Consider the following 19,632-nt stretch of genomic DNA (forward strand, 5'->3'; position numbering starts at 1 on the left):
TGCTGCCCGCTGGCAGCCCCACTCCCCCGAGTGACGCCGGGACGGCAGCGCGGGCGATGGGAACGCCGTACTCACCATATGGAGCCTCCATCTTAGCGCTTAGCTGGGTGCTTACATTGACCATGTCTCGCCGGCTACTGCTATGGGGACTTGGGGTGGAAAAACCAGAGGAAGTAGAGGAACAAAAAAAGAAATCTAAATAAATAAATAAAAATGTCTCTCACTAAGGAACTGGGTGAAGGCAGGAGGGAGCAGCGGAGAGGCAGGGCGAGGAAACCTGCCTCTCCTGTTATCTTATTGATTCGCTTAATCAGGGCTAATGTGGGTGGAGATGTTAAATAGTAACCAAGCTCTTATGGAAACCAATCTGCAAGGTGCCGTTGCTGTAGCTATAGTAACTGCTGCCAAGCTAGAAACTCAAACATGGCTTTTACTGGACTCTTTTGGGGCTCCCGTTTCCAGACAGTGTCAAGGCCGGGGCAGCGGCTGGTCTGGGGTTCACCCCTGGCCACGGAGATGGAGCATCTGGATCCAACTCTGCAGCGCCCCAGGCACTGCCGAGTTCTGTGCCATCACCCACCCACGGTGGGAAAACCATGTCTGAGCCCACCTGCGGCAAAGGGCAAACATGGCACGGGGGGCCAGGGGCTGTGGGACAAGTGTGGGGGCTGGCAGGGGCAGAGTGGAGCCTGGTTGAGGCACAAGGGGCAAAATGCCCCGGCCATGAGTTGGGACTTGTCTGCCTGGTGCTGAACTGGGGGGGGTTGTTTGCGGATGGGGAGCTGCAGGGATGCTGTGGTGGGATGCAGGGTGGTACCCTGAGTGCTGGGCCAGGCACAGGGAGTTTGCAGCTCCTCCCTGTCTCCCTCTGCTCCCCAAACTGGAGGGACTCTCAGGGTGCCCCAGCCACTCACAGACATCTGTGCTCCCTTCGGGACGGCAGCACCCCAGACCTCATGGTGGCAGATGTGTGAGTGGGGTCCCCAAACTCCCCGTGGGGCTGTGGCAGCCCCTGTGCCACCGGTGGCTCCGTGACAGGAGCAGTCCAGGCTCCTGGGGGCTGCCCTGAGGCAAGCAGGACCACATACAAGAAGGGTTGCTGAGAGGACACCAAATATATGGAGAATTCAAAGCTGGAGCAGAAAAAGTGATTGTCCAGCAGTGCAGAGCCTTCCACATCCCCTGCACATCTCAGGACAGGGCCAGGCTGAAGGAGGTACAAAGGGATCCCCGTCAATCCCAGGACCCCCCAGCACCTCAACTACTGAAATCCTGCAGCCCTGAGGGGACAAACTTAGGACATCTGCTCCTCTGGATGGAAAAGCAAATCCCAAGGGAGCGTGCAGTGGGAAGTGCGCTGCCAGGATGCAGAGGGCTGTGGCATAGGAATATACAGCTGGATGCTCAGATCCAAGGCCTGGAAATCTGGGGGCCTCTGAGTTTTCTGACTGCTGAGAGGTCCCAGAGAGGGGAGGAATGTGGATAATGGGGTGAGGTAGGGCAGCAGGATCACATGGGATGGCCTGGGTGGGACAGGGAGTTCGTGGCCCTTCACCATCACCATCACCTGGTGTCCCAGCAGTGCTGGCTTCTCCCACACGATGGAGCAAAGCACCCAGGCATCTCCTGTGCCCAGAGCCCGTGGCCCCACCCAAGGCTTTTGCACCACTTTGCCGTTTACCCTCCAAACCAGAGCAAAGACACTGGCTTGGTGTAACCCCGAGGCTCTGCCTGTGAGTGAGGGAGGACCAACACGAGCATGGGGGTCTCCAGGCTGCTTTATTGGGGGCTCAGAGCTGGGTCCCCATGGCTGGAAGGGCTGCTGTGGAGCAGGGGCATGCTCAGGGTTCCCCACTTCTCCAGCTGCTCACTATGAGGGAACATCTTGGTATTTGCTTACACCAGACTCTGCCTTAGCACCGAGGGGGGCAGTGGGGAAAGCCCCCCAAGTCTGCAGAGCAGGGACCACACCAGCCAGCCCCACTCCCTCCATGCACCCCCAAACCTTCCCTATTTCAGAAAATAGGAACCTGAGCTGTCCCTAGTTCCCCCAAAGTGGGAAGCAGCCAGGTGATGTGAGCATTGCCAGAGAGGTGGGTTAGAAAAGCAGTTTCCTATGTGGCACTGGGGATGAAGCAGGTTGGACAGCTGGGCTGCTGGGGGTCAGTGTTATAAATAATTCTGGTTGACCCCATTCCCGGGGTTCCTCCTGGGGCTGCAGCCCTAGAACCAGCTGACTTGGTTGGATTTGACTCCGGAGAAGCACATGTTGTTGGAGCAGCCCCGGCCGTAGGTGGGGGGGCAGGCTGAGCACGGCCGCCCCACCTTGTACGGTGCTTCTCCCAGCCAGTTGCCCCTAAAAAGAGAGGAGGGCATCACCTCTGAGCACCAGTACCTCGCCTTGTCACCAGTGAGAGGAGGGAGGATGGCACGGGGAGGGGGGTTCCCTCCAGGCACTTACTTGATGGCGTAGTTGCAGACGAGGAGGATGGCGTGACGCCACGTGCTGCCCCACACCTGCACGTTGGCACAGGTGCCCAGGGCACAGCCCAGGCGGCTGGAGGTTGCCCACACCATCTGTTCCAGGACAGAGAACAGGCACTGTCGGTGTCCATCCACCCAGGCATCCCGCAGACCATCACCCGAGACCCCAGCACAGGGCTCTGTCCCACCAGGGCATCACAGCCCACCTGCCTGAATCTCCTTGGCTGGGTGCTGTCCCATCACGGGCAGTGCTTTGTCACCAGAGGGTGACTTTTTGCTCTCCCTCTCCTGCCTGCAGCCTGCACTGCCCTGCAAGGGGCTGCCTTGCCAAGCTCACAGGAGTGAGCAGCAGCTCACTCTCCAATTTACCGAAATTAGCTCCCAGACCTCACCCTGAATCATGGCCAGCAGCTTACCCTGCACACAGGGAGGTCGAGCAGAGACAGAAGCTCCTCCTAAAGCCTCCCCAGACTGACTTTCTTCCTTAAAAAGTGTATATTGCCCTTTTGCAACTCCAAGAATCCCTGAGCACCCCCATAGAGGAGCCACACGGGGATGCACGTGCTCAGGTAAAGGCTGGAGCTGTGCAGAGGAGGTAATCAGGGTTTGGTACAGCTTTCGTACCGGGCACAGGAGCAGGAGAGTTTTTCACCTTGTGCTGGCCAGGCTGTAGGGGGATGTGCCAGGGGATGAAGGGGCTGCATTCCTGGGGAGGTGAACACAGCTGGCTGCTCCATCACAGAGGAGAGGGTTCATGCTTGGCAAAAGTACAAAGGGGCTTTTTTTTCCTCTTCACTCACCACCTTCGAGTTGCCAGTGGTGTAGTAAGGGAAAAAAGGCCAAAGCAGGGAAAAAAAGCCTTAAAAAAAGTGATGGAAACCTCCTTGTCAACAGGCTAGAAGGTCCCAGCTGCTCTTCAGTGGGTTGTGAGCCCCTGGGACCTTCCTGCAACAGCCTGAATCCTGCAAGGCTCTGGGACAGGAAGGCATTGCCACCAGCAGACACGCTGCCAGCTGCCAGATCTGAAGCTGGCAGCTGCCAGGATTTGATCCTGGATCCCAGCTGCTGCTGGGAGAGGGGCTGTGAGCTGCACAGGGCCCCCCTCTGGGGTCCCGGGGGCTGTGGGGGCTGCAGGGCTCACCTGCGTGTAGTGGCTGCAGACGGAGCCGCTGCACTTGCTGGGGCAGCGGGGGCTGCACTCGCGGGGGTGGGGGAAGGAGTAGTGCTGCTGCTCCTGGTGCCAGGATTTCACCATGTCCGTGACCGAGCGGTACCTGCGAAAGGCGCTCCACGTGAGGCGGACCTCCCCCACATCAGAGGCCGTGGGTGAAGGAGAGGAAGGGAAGGCTCCACATTGAGGAGAGAGAAACAGTTTGGAGCCAGGGCCTGTCAGGACCAAGCATCCTGGGGGAGAAGGGGGCAATGACAGCCTGCTTGTGCCAAGCCTGGTTGTGCCCAAGGCCAGAAGACCTGGGCCTTCCTGGAGGCACCTGAGCTCTCAGCCACATGATGGAGATTTAGGACCCACATCTCCCTGGTCCCTGTGCCTGGCAGAGACAGGAGTAATGCCCCACTTCTCAAATGAACAGGGGGCACCTCTGCTTTCCTGTATTTACCCTTCTGCAAGAGCTGGACCCTTCTCCACCCCAGAGGGGCTTGGTGTGCCTCTCAGCTGCATCCCAGTCCTGTGCAAGCCCAGCTCAGAGACTCTTTGCTTCTTGACCACAGGGCTGCTGCTACTCCTCCTCCGCTGTGGGGTCTGGGGGGTTCCCAGGAGCTCACTCTGCCCCCAGGGCACTCACCTGCCCGACTGGATGGAGAGGTTCTGCCCCACGTATTTCATCAGCTCAGGGGGCCCGTGGTCCCACAGGCAACGCGCAGCCCACGCCTCTGCTGCCCTGGCCAGCCGCTCATCCCACACCTGGCCAGGGGAAAGGAAAAGGGCAGCCAGGAATCTTGGCTTCCCAGAGGAGGGAAGAGGAGAAACCTGCTCCATTGTGCTCAGGGGGCTTTCTGAGCACCCATGAGTGTCCAAAAAATATGACATGTGCATCCAGGCTGGGAAGTGCCCAGGGGAAGCACAGCAGCATGCCCAGTGATGGACCTCCCCCGCTGCCCCCACAGCTCCTGGCTCCTGGGCACTGCCCACTGCCCAGGCAGAGCAGGGATGCCCTGAAGCAATGCAAGCCCTGTGTGAATGATTCCCTCCAGGAATGGGCTCCCGAAGAAGGTGGAGCTGCACCCAGGGGTGAAACCCTGCAGTCCTCACAGCTGTCCCCACCCCTCAGTGCAGCCCTGGCCACAGACTGACCGGTGAGCACAGCTGCTTCCTTCATGCATTATTTAAAGCTTCCTCACCCATCCTGAACTGCTTTGGGGAGATGCCTCTGTGAGTTATTTTGGAAGGCAGGAATTGAGGCCAAGCAAGAAGCAGCACAGGATGCTCCTGGGCATGTCCGACCTGGTACCAAACAAACCAGGCTGCTGCATGCTTCTCCCAAACCAGCATCCAGGGACCACCCAGGTGCTCCATCGGAGCTCCAGTCCCTTCCCTGGGAGCAGAGCTGCACATGGTACCTCCTGCCTCGAGAGTCCCACCCTGTGCAGGCTGGAAATCCCTCCTCTTGGTGGCTCCCCATTTCTCCTCCCTCGAGTGCTGGGTTAGGAGCTTCAACCAGGGTGGAGACAACTTGGGAAAAGCTCTGCTCAGGGTGACCCTTGTCTGGAGGGGCCTGACCCTGTGAGGGTGTGCAGCCCCTCTCTGACCCACTGCTGCACGTTTCTTCTCCCAGGGGCTGGCATCACTGGGCACACTCCCAAAGGACCCTGGAGTTTGGAATGTGGTCATCCCTCCCAGCTGCAGTTAGGGGAGAGGCTCCCACCTGGTCTTTGGGTTGGACCCTGAGCTTCTCATGCTTGTCGCCGCCTCCCTTCCTCTAGTGCTACCTCTGCAGCTCAGCTGGAGGGATCCTGCCATCCCAAACCAGCAAGCTCCCAGGTGTCCCAGACACAGGACCACAGGTCCTAAATCTACCCTCATGTGGAAGCATCTCCCTCTGGAGCTCCACTCCTCCTTCGCAGAGGCTGGATGTGTCTGCCCTGCCCTGGGGACATGAAACATCCCCCGGGACAGGTGTTCAGCATCCCAACATCCCCATGGGGGGGATGCTCCATCCCTACTAATTTGGGCTCCCAAAAGCAAGCCCCTCGACCCCACCACAGCCTTGGACCCCAAACTGCCCATCTGGAGCCTGACTCACCATGAACTCCATGTTGGCAGCAGGGGGGGACACCTGAGCCCGCACTTGGTTGTGGTAATCCAAAATCATGCTCATGTCGTGGGGAGAGAGGAATCGCTTCCGACGGCTCCGGGGGACCCCCGCGCCCCATAGCAGCCCCGCGGCCGTGCCCCCGGGCGGGGACAGCAGCTCGGTGGCATTGGGCAGCAGGAAGGAGCTGGAGAGCTGTGTCACCCAGCAGCCCAGGGCGCTGAGGTACAGGTGCCAGTGCAGCACAGCCATGCCAGCCCGCCCGCTGGGACCCGTCGGCGCCTTTCTGCTCCCGCACGGAGTTCAGCAAGGACAAGGGGGATCGCTGGTCCCTGCTGCAGGCAGGTGGATCTAGGAGAGAAAACAACACAGGCACCGCTCAGGACTGCAAGCCCCACTTCCCAAAATAAGACGGAAATTCATTTTCTTTTCTTTTTTTTTTTTTTTGGACTTTTCAAAATAAATGTTTTAAATTAATTTCTTTAATAACCTTATTTATCACAGCAGTTTCCCCGTGACTGTCAGGGATATGTCTGGGGGATTGGTTTTCTTGTTGTTTCTTTAAAAAAAAAAAGTAAAATCAGTAAAAAATCTCCCCCATTTTTTCACTTATGGCACGTACCTGCGGGGCAGGGGCTAATTAGGAGCATGCTGAGAGATTCGCTGCAGCCACCCGCCCTGTAACTTCCCAGGAATTTGGTGTGTTGAATAAATCCCCGGCACAAACAGAAATCTCACACAGATAAAGAAACGCACGGCAAGATTTAAAACCGTCGTCGAGAAATCCTAACGGCTCTTTTATCTCGGGAAAAGAAAAATAACCACGGCAAAAGCAGAAAAATTAGGGGGAAAAAAAAAAAAGAAAAAAAAAAAGAAGGAAAACGCTGGAATATGCCCTCATCCGTCAGCCGATGCACCTCCGAGCATCCCTGCCAGCCTTTCCCGGAGCAGCGGGGAGGACGTTCCCCCGACTACGTACCGTGAGGACTGAGCCAGGAGCAGCGGAGCGCTGGGATTGACCCGCACGAACAACCTGCCGGGGCAGATGCGGGAGGTTCGGCTCAGCCCCGGCGGGCAGCCCGCTGCGGCCGCTGACGCACAGGCTGCATCTTAACTCTTCCCCCGGGGAATGTCCTGAAGTTTGGAAAGAGCCGTGCCAGGAGATTTATAGGCTGGTGGATGGCTCGGCGCACACGGAGCCCCGCACGGGGCCGGGGGGAGCGGGCAGAGCCCGGCCCGCCGCTCCAGCGGGCACGGGGGCTGCTCCTCGCTCTTGGCTGGGGTGTTGTTCAATCCGCTTACAAGGGAGAGATTTCCAGGGTCATGTCTGCCCTGTTCATCCCCCCAGGCTGGGGTCTTGCTGGCAGCCGTGGGTAGGGAAGCGGCTCCAGGTCAGCGAGAGGTACGGGCGGGGTTTTGCCCCGGCAGGGCAGCGGCGGGGCTGGCACTCGCCGGGAGCCCCGGGGTCACCCCGCTTTGGTGCGGGCTGAGCAGATGGCAGAGATGTCTCTTTCTGGGGACGGCTGGGAGGGGACCTGGTGACCAGGTGTGTCCCTGGGCCAGCAGCTCTCTCTGTTAGAGATGAAGCCACTTGCTGGCTTGGGAGCTGCCACCTGCTTGTTCCCCAAGGACTAGGGCATGTCATAGCCCACGGGGGCTCTGCCCATGGCCCCACCACTGCCCTGGGCTGGCAGTGCCCAGCCAGGGGCATCTCAGGGGAAAAGAGCCTCAGTGGGCTGTGCTCCCTGCACTGTGTCCAGGTGTCTGTCCCCAGGGAGGGGGGGACAGCAGTCTGAAAGCCATGGACTATGCTCCGGCATCAAGTGTGTTTCCCTACAACATCCCACACAGTCACAATGCCAGGGGCCAACTGAGTTATTGCAGGTCACAGAGATGCCTGTTTGGCTGCAGGGGCTGCTTGCAATGCCCATCACATCTTCCTCCCACTGTGCTCAGAGCCAGCGCGGGCGGCCACGTGTGAACTGCAGCAGGGCTTGCTGCCATCATCCCCCTGGGCCACAGTGCCTCAGGTCAGCAAGGTGCTCACCCTGCACTTCACTAGGCCTGGTTTCACCAGGACACAGGCCAGTTTAGAGCCAGGATTTGGCTCTTCAGTTGAATGAAGAGGAGCACCAAGGCTGAAGTCCCTCTCCTGAGCTGGTGGGGGGCATGGAGAGGGAGGCATGGAGATGAGACTAGAGCATGCCCAGAGAAAAGCTGGTGCTCAAGCAGGGTGACAAGGAGGGTGACACTGCTGGGACAGTGCGGGGAGGAGAAAGTCCCACAGCAGCAGCCCATCACTGCTTGTCATCCTCACAGGTTTGACTGGGACAAGAATTGAGGATCCCAGACACACAACTCCTGCCTATGCAGTGACTGACAGCCCATCCCAGAGTCCATCCAGCTGCACCCAGCCACCCCAGAGACCTGCTGTGCAACAGAAGCTGATTAGGAGGTCAGGGAGGAGCAAATCTGAGCATGGAGTGGGAATAACCCCCAGGTGCTGAGCTGATGTGCTGTATCAATACAGCCTCACCCTGCTGGGACCCTCTGCTGAAACAGCCCCCTCTGTATATTTTTCCTGGCATCCTCTCTCACATAAAGCAACTCAAGATGCTGCAGGCCCTGGGGCCCACACTGAGACTTGTGCTGGGGGGATATTTCCATCCACTCCCCACCCAGCTGGTGGGATGATAGTTGTGCCAGCAAGGAGACAAAGCCCAGCTGAGGCATCTCTGGCCCCACTGCAGCACTGCAGGAGGGGATCCCTCAGCGCAGAGAGCAGCAGCACCCCGTGACCCAGCTGGGCTGGACACACTGTGGAGGGCTGGGCTGTGCTGTGGATGCTGGCACTGGGCACGTCAGGGTGTCAAGGTGGCTCTCAGAGCCCTCTGACTATCCAGGCTGCCTGTTATAGGGGTCTAATCAGCTCAGCTTCACCTTCCAGCACCAGGCCACCCCAAAGGGCCAGACACCTCTGCAGGTGCTGGGCAAAGTGCCATCTCCAGTTTGCCAGTCCTGCTGACACCCCTATTGCATGTTCCTGAATGCAGACAGGAGGGCCAGCTCCAGGGGCCAGGACAGCCCTTCGTGCTGCACAGGGTGGCACACACTGAGGCTGCCTCCCTCTGCTCAACCCCAGCTATCAAATCTCTCATTAGTGAGGCTGATAAAGGCAGTTTCATTCCCAGCAGATTAAAAAGGCAGATGGGGACATGCAGCAGTGAATGTCTTAATGGGAGGTGCAGCTGCTGCCAAGTGCACACCAAGGTGGGGAGGGCACTGGGGCTGTGTTGTGGAGGGGGTGGTTTTTTGGTGATTTATTATTTCACAAAAGACAGAGCCCTGAGCAGCAAATGCTCATCCAGCCCTGGGAACTGCAAAGCTTTTCATCTGGGATTTTTTTTGGAGTTTTTTTTGTCCCTGGAGCTCGGGGAGAGAGAACCCACTGCAGGTCCCAGTGCCACGCAGCAGCTGAGCCTCTGTGCAGGGGCAAGGCGAGGGTTTTGTCTTGGGTGCAGATTGAAAGCACTGCTTAATCAGCACTCTGCGAGACAATCCAAATTCCAGGAACTGGAAGGGGTTTGTGTCCCTGCCAGGCGTAATATCCTGCAGCCCAGACTGGCCCAGCTGCCAAAGCACACGGTATCTACAGCGAGGACCTTGCTGGGAGCCAAGAAGCACACGCATTCAGCTGGATACAGCAGCAGCACCGGCAAATTCCCGTTTTAATGAGCACTGGAAGGGGGGAACAAAAGAGATAAATCACTGGGTTCAAGCACTCTCCTGGCAGAGACGCCCACCGATGCTTTTATGACCAACAGACACAGCAGCTCGCTCCAGAATAAGCCATAATGGGACTGGAAGGATTTCTCTGTCATGTTTGTTTCTCCCCTCTGGTGGCTTTGGGCATCCCCCATCATGGTGACATGAGCCCACACAGGACTGAGCAGGGCTTTGACTTTTGCTGAGAGTCAGAATCTGCTCTGGTCTCTGAGCATCCTGATGCCTGGAGGAGGTTGACGTGGATTTCCATAGCAGGGAATTTTTACTTTTCTCTTTACTTGAGGTAAAGTAAAACAAAACCAAAATTCTGTCTGAACAAAACTTTTCTCAGGCAATGCACAAACTCTGTTGCTGCAGTAAAATATTTCCCTCCTATGAACAGACAGAAAGGCTCATTTTCCATTTTCAGTAAAAGCTGTTAATTCCCCCCAATCCCACCTCAAAACACCACCAAGAGCTCCAGCTACCCTGGTGCCCATCCTGGTAGGGAAGGAGTGTGAGGCTTTTGACGGATTTTTGCATTTCTGGAGCACTGTAGAAGTCTAACACATCCAGAGCTTGATTTCTCCTAATGTGTCATGAAAGGAGATCTTCCTTCTGACTTAAAGGTCATAAAATTTGATCTTTGTATCTTCTGACGTGAGAAAACCCAGGCTGAGCTCCTGTACATTAATTTGGGATCTCCTGGGAATGAAACACATTGTTGAGCTGTAACACAAGTGAGATCAGTCCTGAAGTCTGAGGAGTTCAGAGTCATCCTTCTTGCTAATTAGGACCAGATCCTTGTAAATGCTGAATGCCTTTGTGGAACTGAGATGAACCTTGAGGAAGAGGTACTGGAAAAGTCCAATCTCACGCTGAAGACGTGACCATCAACAGGGACAGGCAGTTGGGTTCTCTTGGAGCCTTTCATATAATGCCCAGCACCTGGCTCTGCTTCAGAGGTGATGTCCTCTCATAACCCACTCTTTCTGCTTGTGTATTTGCTAGGACATGAGAAAAATTAAAAATAGAGGTGGAAAAAAACCCTTTCCCATTTTATATATAGCCATGCTGTGGGGAGCCAGCAGTCGAGAGCGTGGGCAGGATCCTGCACATGTGGGTGTGACCACCCAGGCTGGCTCAGCAGGGCAGCACAGAGCAGCCCTGCCCTCAGCCTGGCTACTGACCCCTCTCCAAAGGCCACCTGGGCACTGGCCCAGCCCTGAGAGCTGTGATTTGCTTCTTTTGCTGGCCAGGTCCTGACAGGAGCCTGATTCTTGGAGCCTTTAGTACCAGCAGCAACCCCGGCTGAAAACACTAGAAGAGTAATGCTTTAGTGTCATGAAGTAAAGAACACTAGTTTTGGGGTGTTAACTGAGGTGTCCATCAAGATTAATTTGATCCTACATGAACTCCTGGGTCAATAGGTGGGTGTCAACCCCTCACCACTCCCCTCATTTCCCGTGGCACTGTCGGAGCTGTGATTCCCACCATCAGCCAGACACTGCCTGTGAGGGAGCTCTGAAGGCCACTGGCTCCAGCCAGCACCAAGATATAATTGGAGCCTTTGAAAGGTGAGAAATTTTTCCGCTGGCTCTAGAAATAAATGTCTCTGAAGTCAAGTGCTGTGGACGGTAGTTTCTCGCAAAGGTATTTTTTACGGTAACTGGGCTAAGTTTAGAAATTCACTTAAATAACGTGGAAGCTCCTCTCAGCACAATTTGGAAGATAGTTAGTTTGCTGTTTGCTAACAAACTGGTGCTTGGCCCAGCACTTTGGATGTGTGATGGTCTCGCTGCTCTCCACCAGGGTGAGAAGAATGTCACAGCTCAGTGGGAAGAGGGACCCATCGCACTACGAGTCAGCTGAAACTGAGATGGACCCAAACCTCGGAGCTGAACATCAGCTGTAACCTCCTCACCAGCCACATGCAGGCTGGTACCAGGACTCACTGCTGCACCACAGTGCTGTGCCCATCACCCCATCCCCACTGCAGACCCACAGCCTGCCCATTCAGGTGCAGCCCACATCCAGCTGTGCCTGCACACATGGACATGTGCCACAAACAGCAGCTCTGGAAACATGGTGCTGGAGGGGGTTTACTGTGCTTGCTGCCTGCTCCCCAGGCTCAGTGGTGGGAAACCCATCGGTCCCACCCAGAGGTTCTGGTTGGAGCTCCTCATCCCATCGGTCTGCACAAAAGGGCACCATCTGCTGTGAGCTGAGATCATTTCTTCCCTCATCATCGGGCACAGTAGGGGCTACCTGTGGAGTGGTTGGGAATGCTGTGGCTCCAGCAAAGGGCTGGATCAGCTGCTGGATGGGGGCTAGTGGATCACAGCCCCGAAAGCCCAGACCCAGCGAAGTGAAGTCAGGACACCCTGGCAGCCTCACCGTGTAATTTGCTTGCTTGGCCGGGGGTGTGCCCCAGCTTGACTGCAGCCCCTGTGTATTCACTCCATTCCCTTTTTTTCCAAGACCAAAATTAAGATAGAAACTGAGCACCTGGCACCAGTTCACGTGCAGGTTTCTCATGGCTGCACAGGGAGGTCTTGTTCCCGTTGCTGCTCTTCTCGGGATGGCCCCACTGCTCACGTGCCCAGGCCTCCACTGGGGCACCAGCAAACACCCTCTGACCATCCCACCAGTGCACAGTTCATTGTCTCCAGCTGCAAAACTTTTTTGCTGCAGAAAAATGCTGCTGGTGTTTGTTTGTTTGTTTGTTTTGCCTTGGAGTGTTGGGATAGGGTCTCCTGAAGGTGTTTCCTCTCCCCAGGATCTGCCTGGGGCATGTTCAGCAGGGAGGAGAATGAGGCTCAAGTGGGTGATGATCACTCAAAGACTGGCCAGTGCTGGTGCCAGCCCCCGCAGAGGCACCTGGCAGGCCGGCGGAGGTGCTCGGTGAAGGAAAGGACAGAGCCCATCTGCCCCGCGGCCGGCATCTCGGACAGCAAACACTGAGCTCACCGAGACAGCTGTTGCCTTTGGCACGGCCCTCGCCCCGCTCCGCTTCCCCGGCAGCCGCGGAGCGCGGTGTCACCGTGGCGTCCTGTCTGCTGCCCGAGAGCTGCTGTTCATCCCGTCTGCTGCCCGAGTGCTGCTGCGGAGCTGAGCCTGCCGGGGTTCTGTGCCCGGGTCGAGCCCCTGTGCCCGGCTTTCCCTGCCCTGAAATCAGGGGAAGCGAGAGCCATGCGGGAGCACCGTGCCCCAGGCACTGGAGTGGGGGCACACCCAGCTCATGTCCCTCAAAGACACCCTCAAGGGCTGTGCATGTTCCCAGCTGGACCCCGTTACAGCCCCTGCACTTTCTTTTGTGTTTTCAGCATCCAGCTGCAGGTTCCTGGCTGAGAGAAAGCGAGGGTGGCATTGCCCCAGGGCCCATGTCCAAGCAGGAAGGGTTCTGGGTCAGGTTTGGGCAGGGGGTGAGGAATGAGCCGAGGCTCATCCTTCTCATCTGGTGCTCAGCTGTTTCTACTTTTTCCCTTCCTTTTTCTTATTTAAGCTGCATTTTCATGCTGTGCTGATAAGCAGGGGGAAGCCCTGGAGTGCTGGTGGGTGGTTTGGAGTCTGGGGCTGGCTGATGGGTGTCCACATTTCCCCCTCCGCTGGCTGCTGCAGTACAGACATGACACATGGAGTGGTCCAGCAAAGCCCTGTTTCCAAAACCAACACCCCAAACCCCTGTAAGTGGGTTGGGGGGATGTCAGAAACTAGAATTTGATGAATTCATGGAATAGATGACTCACAGTGTTCACCATTAAACCTGCAACAGCAGGAGGGAGATCCAGTGTGCTCTGGGGCTCTGTGAACAGCTGATGCCCATCTGGAGTAACTGGGATGAGTGAAGTGGTTATAAAGTAATAAAGCTACAGCAGCAGTGCTGGGAGCGGGACTGGTCTTCTCCCTGGGCAAGAAAAAGACCTTCCTCCAGTGGTGGAAAGGATGAGGTGTCTCCAGGAGTTCATGGACCGTGCTAAAGGGAAAACCTCCAGGTCTCCTGGCCTCAGTGTGCTGTGTCTGCCCACCTCCCGAAGTGGTTCAGTAAATCAACAAGGCTCCCCTCTGTGCCTGCTGAAACCCCTCCAGCTGTCTCACACAGATGACCGTTGAGGTGATGAGGAGGGTTAATTGACTCTGACAAATATTTACCTGTTTCTCTGGGTTTACAGAAACCTCACTCCAGCCCCAGCTTTGAAGTGGAGTTCAAAGCCTCAGCAGCTCTGACGTCTTGGGAGGAGCGAGCTCTGTCCAGCGTGCAAAACTCTGCTCTACAAGGAGGGGAACTGCATCCCCCATCCTCCTCCTTGGGCACCTGGTGCAGTGCTGGTATTTTCCATCATCTCACAGGGTCCTGCTCATCTTCCCACACCAGGGTAAGAGCCACTTTGCCAATTGTTTGGGGCCTACGTTACATAATCAGCCCAAAGAAAGGTCTTCCAGCAAAGAAGCAGAGTATGCTTCTCATGTATTTTTTTTCCCTAACCTCTGAATGATGTCAACAGAGATTGGGCTGAGTTGCACATCTGTGGTGGGGTCATATTTTTAAAAAATAGCTTGTTTGAACTGTGCAAATAAACACTTGTGAAAAGAATCCTGTTTCTTTACGTGAAGTTGGTAAATGCTCTGATTTAGTTAAAGCACTAGGACTTGGCTTTAATTTTATTTTTCACCAGATTTAAAGCTTGAGGAGTAAAAAAAATGTTGTATATTCTCAGAACAGATGGAGTCTAAGCAGCAGGAGCACAACCTTCATCACCTACCTCCTCCTCGGGCTGTTGGTGCCGGGGGTGGTCTCTGTGCACTGCTGACCACCTTCATACCTTCCTTGCACTTGGTAAGATGTATTTTGGGAGATGCTCAGACTGGGATGTGCTTCCACAGCAGTTCTGGACTTCTTCTTGAGGCAAATTCCTTCCTTCCCTAACCCTGGGGATGGCTGAGCTGGGCATTGCTCAGCACCCTTCACACCATCACGTCCTCCCACCTCACTGTCTTTCTGCCTGTCTTGGCTTTCAGATGACACCCATGGCTGATGACCACACCAATAAACTCCACGCCCTGGGGCATCTTGTTTCTTCTGCTGAAGGTTGAGGTGTGGTGAAAGAGCAGGGCAAGGTGAGCAGAGGTGTTGAGCTTACTGAACACAGGGAATACACGGGTAAAAAACTGAACAAATAGTTAAAAACAAAATTATATTGCATATCTAAATCAAGCCTATGACAATCTTAAGTGCCCACCCTTTGAACTTTTTTGTAATTATTATTTTTTATCTGCAGAGCATTTCAATGGTCATGGTCAGGACAGATCCAAATCACACTTCCAGCCAACACTTTTATCATTATCCAAGCCAGTAAAGCACAGATTAAATATTATGTATGTATATATTTTAGTTTTACACTTAAATATTTGTAATTATATATTGGACTGAAATAGACACAGCTCATGTTTTGTGGCTGGCTGTACCAGCTATCCAGTCAAGAAACCAGGACTGTGAACTGTGGTCCTGCAGTTAATCAACACAAAGTCACTTCCAAATTTTACACCTGAGTATATGACTGATTCTTTCCTGCAAATATATGAGCTAAAAATGCACCACTAAGGTCTGCAAAGTTCATATTTCTGAATTTGAATTAATAAGCACAGGCCATTTCTGTCCCATATTTGATCAGTTGCAGTAAGTGGCAGTTTCTTCATCTAATAAAGAGGGCAATGTTTTGGTACAGTGGCTCAAGGGCCACCCAGCAAAGGATTTTGTGGAAATTGTTGTTGAGTTTTAGGTGTTCATTTATGTAGGATTGATAATCCTTATAGAAAGGGAATAAACAACAAATAATGCTTTTTATGGGTGGCCAACAGAAAGGTTAATTGGTCTGGGCAGGAGTTAACCCCCAGTAACTGCTGCTGGGAGAGCACTGCCTGCTCAGCCTGCAGGGAAAAACCTGCTCAGCAGCTACCCCTGAAAGACATCGAGAATCAAATTAATTCAAACGTGCAGGTGGGGGGGGGTGGGGTGTTTCTTTGGCAAACATGGAAGGTGTGAATTATACACTGTGTGAAAAAACGGGAATGTTTCAGCAAGGAGCTGCAAGTGCAGCCACCACAGCTTCTCAAGGAAGTCAGGCACTTCGAGATAAACATGACTAATTAAGGCCATTTTATGCCCAAGCACATGTACACTTAATCACATGAATTATGTATTTTTTTCACTTGTAATCTCATCCCCACTTCATCTGTTTATGGGCTCCTTAATTTGTATTGTAGGCAGAGTAGCTATTTTACATCTTTGTGAACTCTGCTTATTTTGAAGCTCTTCAGACCATTATTGCAGCCCTCTGCAACCTCATCATTTTCTCTGGAAGAACTTCAGGAAGGAGAAGAACAGAACCTGTCCCGTATTCTTTTCAGGGTGTGGGGATACAGAGATTAAGGGACTTGCCTATGGCTGGAGAAGGAGTTTGTCAGTCACAAATGAAACCCAGCTCCCCAGAGTCCATGCTCATCACAAGACCATTCTCTCCTGTGAATTAAACCCCATCATTAGTCTGCTCTGCTGTGATCTGGCTGTGCCAAGCAAGAAATGTAAATATTTTGTAGCAGTAGGTATTAATTTGTAGCATTAATAAAGTATGAGCCACTGAAAACTGAATTGGCTCTTTCTTACATTTTGCCCTATATGCCAAAATATTTTGATCTCTGGATGTAACCACTAAACAAGCTGCAAATTCCCTGCAGCTCAGATCATACCCTTCCTGTTCACTTTAGGAGAGTCAGAGGGGAAATGTGTAACCTGCAGAGGTTTCCAGCCTGGGCCCAGCAATGGTTCAGTCTGTACAAATTGTCTGGGGTTAATTTCCACACCTTTTCCTAAAATTCTTGGGGTTTCAGCACAGGGAAAGACCTTTCCCATTAATTTGTGCAGCCACACAGGTGGTGAGTTACCAGTGTCTTTTTTCTGTGTCTCGACTCAGCATCTCCACTGTAAATAACACATCACCCACTCCCAGGTCAGCCTTGGTTCTGCCTGGACCGATGACAGCTCTGGGGCTCGCAGGAAGAGAATCCCTTCCCATCAGAGATGGGCAGCAAAGATCCAGGCCCCTGTGAGGGAAAGGCTGCTACGCCTCCACCCTGGGCTGCATTTCAAAGGCATCACTGACACAAGGGAACAAAGCACAATATTATTTTTTTGATCTTTTTTTCTAAGCCGACAGCGAATAGAGAAGGCTGCAGAGCTCAAACCACTGACTTTGATGAACGGCGTCTCAGCAAAGGGCCAAAACTATCTTCAACTCCAGGCTTAAGCTCCCATTAGGCAAAGAAAATTCAGCCCAAATTATGCTTATGTAGCACCTCTCATGCAAACACCCCGGGATGCTCCAGGATCAAACTCAAACACGATCAATCATGGAGATGTGAGCAGAATCCACCAAGGAAAACAGAGAGCAGGGGAGGCTCGGCAGGAATGAGCTGCCATGAGCACCTGGCTCTCCAGGGGAAGGGCTGGGGGCTGCGAGGGCCCCTGGGCAGGCAGGGGTGGGTGAGCAGGTGCCAGAGGGCTGTGGGAATTGCTGTGAGGCAGGAGGACAAGCTGGGAAGAAAGCAGGTCTCCCAGATCCAAGTGGGCTGTTAGTAGAGGGGTAAGTCATTCCCACCGAGTGTGTGGGCACAGGCTGGTGGCTCTGCCAGTCCTGATGGGCTGGATGCCTGGGTGGGCACCCACCATCTCCTTCTGGTGCCCCTGGAGCACACCTTCCCTCTGGTGTTGACTGGGCTGTGAGAACCCACCTTAGCCCAAACAGGAGTTAGAGAATCACAGAATATTCTGAATTGGAAAGGATCATGGAGTCCAACTCTTAAGTAAATGGCCAGTACAGGGATAGAAGAACCATTGTGTGTGTTTTGTAACAAAATTTGTGCAACATTTCTCTCCAGGCATCCTTCTTTGGTCACAACACAGAGCAGTGGACCCAGAAATCCCAGCCTCCAGTGAATCTATCCCTGTGGATTTTAGAGGCAAAGTGGGATTTCTCAAAGAGATTTGTTGGAGGTCTTGGTTCAAAGTAAATAAGGAAAAACCAAAAATAATTTTTAAAATCAATTAGTCTGAAAGATTTCAGCTTGAATCAGGCTGTGGTTTGGTGAGGTTAAGGAAAAAGATACAGTGAAAGGGAAGGACAGCCACATCTGCTATACCTGACAAAATAATTTGGTTTAGCATGGTTTATATCTGTCACAGCTTGACCAAGTGTCTGTGAGAGGTCTTTAGGAACCTTCTGCAATCCCTTTAAAGCAAACCTTATTCCCTACTTATGATTAAAACCTTTTTCTGCAGTTTTAAAAGGCCTAAATTCTGCTTCTCCAGTTCTTTACAGAGGAATGGCAGTCGGTTCCTCAGAAGGACTGTCGGCCTTGGCTGGTGCTCACGGCAGCAAAAACACAGCCTGAATGTAGAGATTTACTCTAAATCTGGAGAACACCTGGACCCGGCTGAGCTTTGCTCACTGCACTCGTGAGAATCGGTGATTTACAGAGATAATCCTCAGACATTTCAAGCTGGGCTGGGGATAGACACATTTCCAGCCCATGCCATCAACTCCCATTCATCTGGAGCAGGTGCCAAGCTTACGAAATCCTGCTGCGTGTGGCAGACACCACAGCACGCTTCATTAGCAGCCAGCCGAGCAGCTCCCACCTCCAGCGCCGGCACTGCAAACAGTCTGGGGATCACGGGCCCAAACCTGGGAAGCACAGGAGAGGCAAGGTTTCAAAGGCAGAGGGGATTTAGGCAGACAATGACGGACTCTGTGAAACCTGCTCCCAGCCCCTCTCATCCTCGCTCGTCTGAGTGGACGCAGCTGCCTGTCGTTTCTAATTCGGGGTGCGATGCCGGGGCTGGGAGTGCTGGACGAGGCCGTGGCAGCCTTATTAAAAACAACATCTAATAAATTGCCAAATGCCATTTACCCTGGATAACCTCCTTAGTTGAAACACCCCGTATCTGCTGGGGCTGCTTTGATGTGTTGTTCTGCCCTCTCAGCCCAGATGTTGTCGGGGATCTGCTGACGATGACGGCGAAACAGCTTTGAAACGCGCTCTGGCAAGAAACACTTTCCCGTCCCGTCTCAGATAGGGCCTGCTTTTTTTCCCCCCCGCTCTCACATTTTTCTTACTAAGGCCATTGGGATGAATAAAGGCTCTTTGTTCATTGAGCCATTTCTCTGCTTGCTGATGCTTTTTTTGTATTTTAAAAACTAAGCTGAAATGACAGCGGCAGCTGCTCAATAGATGAAATAGGTCTCAAATACCACAGTGACGGCCAGTGCTTGGACACCACTTTCAGCCACAAACATGGACAGTGAAAAGGCGTGGGAGCCTTAACAGCTCCAGAAATACTTTCTCCCTCTCTCTTAAGCCCCGGGAGAAATTAAAACAATTCTACTGAGCAAGAAAATTCTCAGATTTCCTCTTGAGTATCGTGGTTAGACCCTCTCTTTCAGAGGTGCTGGTACCCTGCTTAGAAGTAACGGATGCTCTTTTATAGGACAAGAGAAAACAAGCTCAAGTTGCACCAGGACAGGTTTAGATTGGAAATTAGGGAAACTTTCTTCACAGAAAGGGCTATAAAGCATTGGAATAGGCTGCCCAGGGCAGTGGTGGGGTCACAGTTCCTGGAAGGGTTTGAAAGCCGTGTGGATGTGGTGCTTGGGGTCATGGTTTAGTGGAGGGCTTGGCAGTGCTGGGTTAACAGTTAGACCTGACAATCTTATAGTTCTTTTCCAACCTAAATGATTCTGTGATTCCTTATCTCAGTCTACAGCTTCCTCCTGAGGGGAAGTTGGGGGACACACACTGATCTCTTCCCTCGGGCAACCAGCAACAGTCAGAGTTGCTAACACTCCCTGGTAACTCCGGGGTCCTGTTCAAAACTCCTTGTATGTTTAATGCCACTTCGCTTAGGAGCAGAATCTGCTTTTCAAGCCGGTGGTTAAAGTTTGTATTTCAGTTGTTTTTAAGACATTCACTATTAAAGTGTTGCAATTCCGTTAGAAACGAGCCCTCGGCGAGCTTTTGTCATTTTTGTAAATGAACAGATGCTTAGACTTTCGCACCC

At 53.5% G+C, this 19,632-nt stretch overlaps 2 protein-coding genes across 2 annotated transcripts in view; both read right to left on the reverse strand.

The window, feature by feature from the left end:
- Positions 1-272, reverse strand: part of HNF4A (hepatocyte nuclear factor 4 alpha) — a 35,117-nt gene extending 34,845 nt beyond the window's left edge. The window contains exon 1 of the mRNA XM_017822605.1: positions 76-272. Coding sequence (XP_017678094.1) covers positions 76-124 — 49 coding nt within the window. The 5' untranslated portion in view covers positions 125-272. The remainder of the gene's footprint in view (positions 1-75) is intronic.
- A 1,951-nt stretch (positions 273-2,223) lies between these two features.
- Positions 2,224-6,005, reverse strand: R3HDML (R3H domain containing like). The gene is made up of 5 exons (XM_017822597.1): positions 5,745-6,005; positions 4,287-4,405; positions 3,626-3,758; positions 2,462-2,577; positions 2,224-2,356 (listed from the first exon to the last, which is right to left on the reverse strand). Exons 1-5 carry the CDS (start codon positions 6,003-6,005, stop codon positions 2,224-2,226), a joined length of 762 nt encoding a protein of 253 aa, XP_017678086.1.
- Positions 6,006-19,632: the final 13,627 nt, after the last annotated feature.

The sequence above is a fragment of the Lepidothrix coronata genome, unplaced genomic scaffold (genome assembly GCF_001604755.1).
Source record: "Lepidothrix coronata isolate B3197 unplaced genomic scaffold, Lepidothrix_coronata-1.0 Scaffold99, whole genome shotgun sequence".
NCBI classification, from domain to species: domain Eukaryota; kingdom Metazoa; phylum Chordata; class Aves; order Passeriformes; family Pipridae; genus Lepidothrix; species Lepidothrix coronata.

Coding starts and splice junctions, on each gene's coding strand:
- R3HDML (XM_017822597.1), bottom strand. CDS start 6,005: ATGGCTGTGCTGCACTGGCACCTGTACCTCAGCGCCCTGGGCTGCTGG. Junction 4,406..5,744: donor CTGCCAACATGGAGTTCATG/GTGAGTCAGGCT, acceptor TCCCCTGGCCAG/GTGTGGGATGAGCGGCTGGC. Junction 2,578..3,625: donor TCTGCAGCCACTACACGCAG/GTGAGCCCTGCA, acceptor GTCCTGGAACAG/ATGGTGTGGGCAACCTCCAG.